The sequence below is a fragment of the Pisolithus orientalis genome (genome assembly GCF_024613125.1).
Source record: "Pisolithus orientalis strain OTSU chromosome Unknown F5J12scaffold_12, whole genome shotgun sequence".
In the NCBI taxonomy this organism is placed as follows: domain Eukaryota; kingdom Fungi; phylum Basidiomycota; class Agaricomycetes; order Boletales; family Pisolithaceae; genus Pisolithus; species Pisolithus orientalis.
In genome coordinates this window covers 29,504-36,428 of record NW_026260793.1, presented here as the reverse complement: position 1 = coordinate 36,428, position 6,925 = coordinate 29,504, and the positions used below count along the sequence as shown (strand labels likewise).

The following is a 6,925-nucleotide window of genomic DNA, read 5'->3' as shown; positions in this document are numbered from 1 at the left end:
ATGAGTTTCTTCATTGGGAATATTCTTTTGATCATCTTACAGTTACAGATGTGATAAACTAGCTCTCTGAGAATCCCTTAGGTCCCTATCTCACATGCATTCCTTCAAGTGTGCATGAATTGATTGAACAGTTTCTGTTTTTTTTGGTGGCTCATCTGAGGGCAATTGTGGAGATTCATGGTGTGTAACAATGTTGCACAGAAGGTTGCAGCAGAGGATGTGTAAAGATGCTCTATGCTTGCATGACTGTGGAGGATCCTGTCCTTGTGTGATGTATGTATTTCATGCCCTAAAGTGTCCACAGCAGAATTATATATTCATGCCTGACCTGTATCAGCCATGCAACTCCTATCCCAATGAGTGTTACATGAAAGCGAAGGAAAACACTAAGATGCAATGGCAGCAACATGCAGCAAATGTGCTAGAGGGTCTGGCTCCAGTGGGCACTCCTGCTGAACCTCCTCTGTTCTCCATGTTCCCACCTGTACAATCATTTGCAGCAAAGCATGAGATTATTTGAGAGTGGCAGGTGGAGATGTCCTCTCACCATTTGCAGGAGGGGGGATGCACTGTCTGCACTCAGGCTTTTGCTGCTGAGTTGCTTGTTGATGTGGTTCTGAGTAAAGAGATGTTATTGACTCTCAACAATAATTGGTTGCACACAGAGACACAGCCACATACATATGATGTCACCAAATATGAGGATGCAATTCTGTGTTGTCATGGAATGCTCTGCCTTGATGACATTGGGGCCCTTCATATATGTGCCCATGCTGTTTTGCAGATCCTTGAGCAGACTGAAACTGAGGCAGCTGAAAGATGTGATTGCAAACTTTCAGTACTATGGCCTTAGTGAGCAACCTGTGGATGTGAAATCTGCACTGGCATGTACCAGTCAATTTGAGCTACAGCTGATTGTGCTGGCTTGTGCAACCATGATTACCCATCATTATCAGACAAAGGGTGCATGTGGAGGTCATTTTCCAGAGGGAGTGAGCCAGCACTTTAATAGAGGAAATGTTGCAATACTGCTGCAGGATCCTGGTGCCTTGCAAACAGTACTCCCCCCAACCACTGCTGAGATTGAGGGCATGATGTGTGTTGTGTTTTCTGGTGGTGCTTATCATCCAACTTTGGATGCTTTACACAAATTTCCTCTGGTGCTTGTGGGTAAGAGCAGGGTTCAGACATTAATTGAGTGGCTTGTTGCTCACAACATGTGGTATAAGGCCAATGGCATCACATTTTCACAGGATATTTTGGAGTCCTTGGTGGTTGGTGCCAGTGAGGTGGGTTTGTTGGTTGGGATGCAAATTACACACCTGCATGATGCAGGTGCAATGCCCATGTCATGGAGTGTGTGGCCTATACCCTGGGTGATCACTTGGAGCATTCATGTCAGGCAATAAAGGCAGGAGCCCTTGCCCATGCATTTCAAGGTGAGAAGTTTGTTGTTAGTCATTCAGGTTCCCAATTTCTTGGCAATGATTCTCCATGTTTTCTGAGTGCACTGTTTCCTCATTTGGATCTGCAGGGTATCAGGGGCTTCAACCATCTACCTTGGGAGCCAGGCCAGCATCTGTCATTCCAATGGCAGGTTAGAAATCTGTTACACCAGGTTGACTTGCCTTTTATGTGAGATCCTTCCTTTGCATTCATCTGTTGGAACATTATGCAGAAATGTGCAGCAAATAATAACACCAAGTTTTGCATTCCATCTGCATGTCACCACCCTCTGGTCAAAGAGTTGCATGAGAACAAGGGTTATGTGTGCTAGCTCATGCAGAAATTCAAGTGCAATGCACACACCAAGGTTGTCTCACCAGGTGAGCATTGGGTGTTGCAGTTATTCTGTGAGCTTAGCATCATTTCCAGAACCTTGCCTGGCAGTGATGCCTACAAGTTATGTAGATAGAAAGAGATACATTGCTCATTTGCAGATTAGGTACACCTGCATTTTTTGTGATGTTAAACCCACATGATCTCACCACTGTTCTTGTAGGGCATTTTGGGGGGATGGAAGTGTCTTGCTGGTGTTCCCTTTCTGCATATGATCATACAAGTTTTGTTGCCTCCCATCCAGGCACTGCCACACAGGTGTTTGAGTGCATTATTCAGGGCTTTCTTCACATTGTGGTCAAACACAGCAGGGTGGTTGGACTGTTTGGGGAATGTTCAGGGTTTTATGGAACAGTGGAGGCCCAGGGACATGGTACACTTCATTGCCATATGTTGTTGTGGGTAGATGGAAATCCAAATCCAGAACATCTGCAATCTTTGATGCTGGAGAGCCCCACATTTGAAGAGGAAGTTTTGCAGTGGTTGGAGGATCTCATCAAATGTGAGCTGCTGGGGACAACCATCAAGAACATGTTTTTATTGTGCAGCAACTCAAGAAAACCCCATTGTTGGGAGGACACAGAGGATCTGTGGTTGCTTGCCCCCCCTTGTGTGGATGACATAGATGAGGACTTCTTTCACTTGCAGTTGTCAAGTCCATGGTGTCTGGGTTTGGGACTGGACTGGAGACTGAAGTGAGTATGTGAGGCCAAAGGGTCAGGATCAGAGGGTGAACTGATTGGATTTAGTGACTGAGGATGCAGCACTATTCCCTTGCATGGGTTTCAGTCTGAGTCTGAGGCCAAGAAGAGGATATCAGATAGGGCTTATTTTATTTCACACTGGAGAGGTACAGGTCATGTAACTATGGGTTATATACTAGAGAAAAACTACAGTATGGAGACAGGTAATGCCATTCTTGCAAAGATCACTAACACAATTGGTAAGAATAGTATTAGTAATGTATGACCAAGACAACTGGAGACCAGGACAGAGACAAGGGTGGACCAGGGATAAGGCTGGGTTGGGCTCAACTGAGATGACACTTCATACCAGCATTGCTTTGCAGTGCTAACCATGCTAGACCAACTGGAGGTAGGTGTTTGGCAAGGCTGAGGCCAGACTGGATGAGTGCAAGGCCCAGTATGGCCAGGGTTGAGGCATGGTTATGACAGCAGTATGACATGTTGCATGCACATTGACAGATCTGTTTGAGAACATTCATATGTTGATCCAGAGACAGAAACTATTTTGCTTCACCATCTGCCCCCTCACATGAATAATTACAATGTCATTGTCTCATTTCTGCTGCAGTGCAATATGGATATTAAGCATATCAGGTCCAGTACCACTGCTAAAGCCCTGACATACTACATCAGTGACTACATCACCAAGAATGACCTTCAAGTGCATGTGGGCTTGCAATATGTGTACAGGTGAGAGGTGGAGCTGGTGGGAAGGTGGAAGTGCAGGAGGGCAGAGCCTACTGGCACAAAGAATGGCTTGCAGAATTTGGGGCAACAGGGACAACCAGAGTTTTTTAGAGGTGACTGGCACAGATGAGTGGAGATGTGGCTGGGTGGTGGCTTGGCTACTGAATTCCAGATGACTCTGGGAGAATGTGGAATTTCCAGATCAGCTTATCAATGACTGGCCAACATGCTGAAGGTTGGGAGGAAACATGAGGCCACAAGTGGGAAGAATTCCAAAAGTGTAGAGTGATAGTGATTTGTCACAGAGGCAGTGGAATTTACTGACAGATTCCTGTTTCAGCCTCAGGGAGTATACAGCTCCCTACACTGTCTGTTACTATGTTCAGATATCCTGGTACAGGTCTTACAGCTATTATGTTGTGCATGACTATGCCATCTCACCACCCTGCATGTGTGGCCAAGATTGAGCTGTTGGACAGGATGTCTTTTAGTGCTTTGCAGTCAGTTTCAATTTCTATTGGGTATCCCCAAATTATGTCTGCAACAGTCCAGGCCATATTTTAGTGCTGTGAATTCTAACAGAAATGGTTTGTATTTTTGCTCAGCTGATGAGGTTCTTTTGGACACAAATGTGATGGGTACTGTTTGCTCTACTGTTTTGCCATTTGGCACCTGAACTTCTGTTTTTTGTGTTAGTACTGCCATGAATCCTTCTCATGGTTATAATGAACAGTGTACTGTTGTAATGCAGTGCATGTAATGTTGGTTGGCTTGTCAGAACAACTTTCAGCCTTAGGAAGGTGTCAGTGTGTTTCTGTTCCCATTGTTAAGTCTGTGGCTGGACTGGAAGACTGAGGCCTGAGTGCTGAAGGTCAGGCACAGCAACCCTTAGTCTAGCTTGTGTGCTAGACTCTTGTGCAAGCCAGGTTGAAATTGGAGAGTAAGCCAAGGGGGGGCAGATGTGAAAGCCAAAAGTCAACTTGTACTTAGGCTAAAGGTTTCAGGGGGAGACTAATTCAATAATCAGACTGGAGAGCTAAATACAGAGTGCATAGAGTATATATACCAAGGACTGGTAACCCAAAGGCCAGGGTTACTGGTGAGAGGCTAAACAGTGATGCAAGGAACTAACTAAAGGTTAAGTGAGCAATGTAGAAAGTAGAGGCTGGAAGCCAGTGACAGACACTGCCTTGGTATAAGCAAGGGTGGCACAAGATCTAACTAGAAAAGAACAACAAGGAAACAAAGTGACATCAGCATTTGGCACTGACTTGGTATTTGTGGTGCAAGACTGAGACATCAGTCTGCCTGGTATATGACACCCATTTATCTGCCAGCTTGTAGTTAGTCATTGCCTTTTGATATGTAACTTTAGAAATGGGCTTAGGGATGTCCACCTGTTTTGTTAGGTCACATAGTGGTCCTTCCATTTTGGAATATCCTTTGATGAGGTCATGGAAGTGTCCTGTGAGTGCTAGAAATGATGTTAGATTGAGTGCATTGTCAGGTTGTTTCTAGTTCATGATTGCTGTTAGTTTTGATAGGTCCAGCTGTGCAACCTGTGGGCCTACTGTAGCTCCTGTGAACATTGTTTCTGTCATGAAAAGTTGGCATTTCATCAAAAATAGTGATAGGCTGTGTTCTCTACACTGTTGTAGTATTCACCTTAGTTGTGCTACCATTCCTCTGAATGTGTTGTTGCTGCATCCTACATTGTCCACAAAGAGTTCTAGGGTGCCTTCTGCAAGTTCTTTTTCTACCCATTGCCATTCTTGTGTACCAAAAGTAGCTCCTTCCATCAACAAAGAACATGAAGTATGACTGCCATTTATCTGGGACTTCAATCATGTAGAACATGGATGCAAAATTGAACACAGACATGTGCCTGTGCCCACTCAGTTGCTGTTGTTTTGCTCTAATGTCTCTTTGGAACATTGGTGGTATTTGTGAGGCCTTGTTTAGTTCCATGAAGTTTTGCATTACCCTCCATTTTGGTGCTTCTCCTGTTCCTTTTGGCATGGTTTGCTCTTTTTCTTGCATATTCATTTGTTCCTTGAATAGTTGTGGTATGTTTGCTTCCATGCATTGACAGTTCAGTTCTTGTTGTATGTTGTCAAGTGTCATGGCCTCTGTGGCATTTTTTGTGGCAGAACTGTGGGTGCAATGTGTTTGATCTGGGGGATGTTTGCATGTTTGATTAGTCTGGCCTCAAGCATTTGGTCAACCAATTTGTTCATAAACTGCTGTTGTGGGGGGTTCATTGGTTGTTGGCATACAATGGTGTTGAACAATGCATTGCCCAGTAGGTTCAAGTTGACCCACACTACAGGGATTGGTGATACTTCACTGAGGGAGCATGTGAATACATCTGCAAATTCAGTCAGTAGTTCTATGACCTCTTTTCTGTTCATTTGGTGTTAGATTGTTGCTGATCTTGACATGTCTGATGATGCAATTGATGTGCTTGGGTGTGAATGGGTTTGTGTTCCTGGTGAACACATTCATTATTTGGAAGGCTCTGCTGTACTGGTTGACATTGTCACCAATCATAAGAACCTGCAGTACTTCTCCACCTCAAAGGTGCTTACCCAGTGCCAGGTGCATTGGTCTGAGTTTCTGTCCCAGTTCAATATGATCATCTGGTTCAGACCCAGCAAACTTGGGGCTAAACCTGATGCCCTAACTAGACAATGGGATGTCTACCCCAAAGAGGGGGATAGTGACTATGCCTGGATCAACCCACAGAATCTCAGACTGGTCTTCACACAGGAACAACTAGCCACTTCCCTGCACACCACCTACCTTGAGTACCCAGTCCTATGTGCAGTTGCACTAATGGACATGGAGAAACTACATAATGCTATCCTCTCAGCTCTACCCTCAGACCTGGTCACCCAAATCTGGTCCTCAGACACATCAAATTCCCTGTGGTCAGTTGATGACACTGGCTTCCTCCACCTAGATGGAAGAATCTATATACTGGACTCAAATGACCTTTATCTTCATGTCTTGAGGTTCAAGCATGACCACCCCTTGTCCAGCCACTTCAGCCAAAATAGAACCTTAGAGCTCATCTGGTGTGAATACACTTGGCCCAGCCTAAGGACATTTGTCAAGGACTATGTCCAATGCTGTACTACCTGTGCCCTGGCCAAGGTACCCTGCCACTGGCCTTACAGCCTACTCAAGCAACTCCCTGTTCCAGAGAAGCCATGGAACTCCATTATGATGGATTTCATAGAACAACTCCTGGCCTCAACCAGCTTTACTGCCATCCTCATTGTGGTTGAGCAGCTTTCAAAGCAAGCCATCTTCATACCCACTCACAATACCATCACAGCCCCTGAGCTCACCAAGCTTTTCCTGATGCACATGGTCTCCAAGCACAGTGTACTGGCCCATGTAACCTCAGACAGGGGATCAGAATTCATATCCCACTGCTTCTGGTCTCTTGGTAAGGCTCTAGAAATGCATCTAAACTTCACCTCCAGGTATCACCCAGAGGGGGATGGGCAGACAGAAACCAGACCTTTGAACAGTATCTCTGGGTCTACTGCAATTACCAACAGGATAACTGGGCCAAGCTACTATCATTATCTGAGTTTGCCTACATCAATGCATCCAGCAATATGACCAGGGTATCATCCTAATAT

The 6,925-nt window shown here is 45.1% G+C and overlaps 1 protein-coding gene across 1 annotated transcript; it reads left to right on the top strand.

Annotated features, from left to right (window-relative positions):
* Positions 1-843: 843 nt before the first annotated feature.
* F5J12DRAFT_782344 (uncharacterized protein) lies at positions 844-1,602 on the top strand (the record flags this gene model as incomplete). Its single annotated transcript, XM_051742722.1, has 6 exons — positions 844-852; positions 957-992; positions 1,038-1,096; positions 1,254-1,289; positions 1,336-1,439; positions 1,535-1,602. 6 exons carry the CDS (start codon positions 844-846, stop codon positions 1,600-1,602), a joined length of 312 nt encoding a protein of 103 aa, XP_051600399.1.
* Between the last annotated feature and the right edge of the window lie 5,323 nt (positions 1,603-6,925).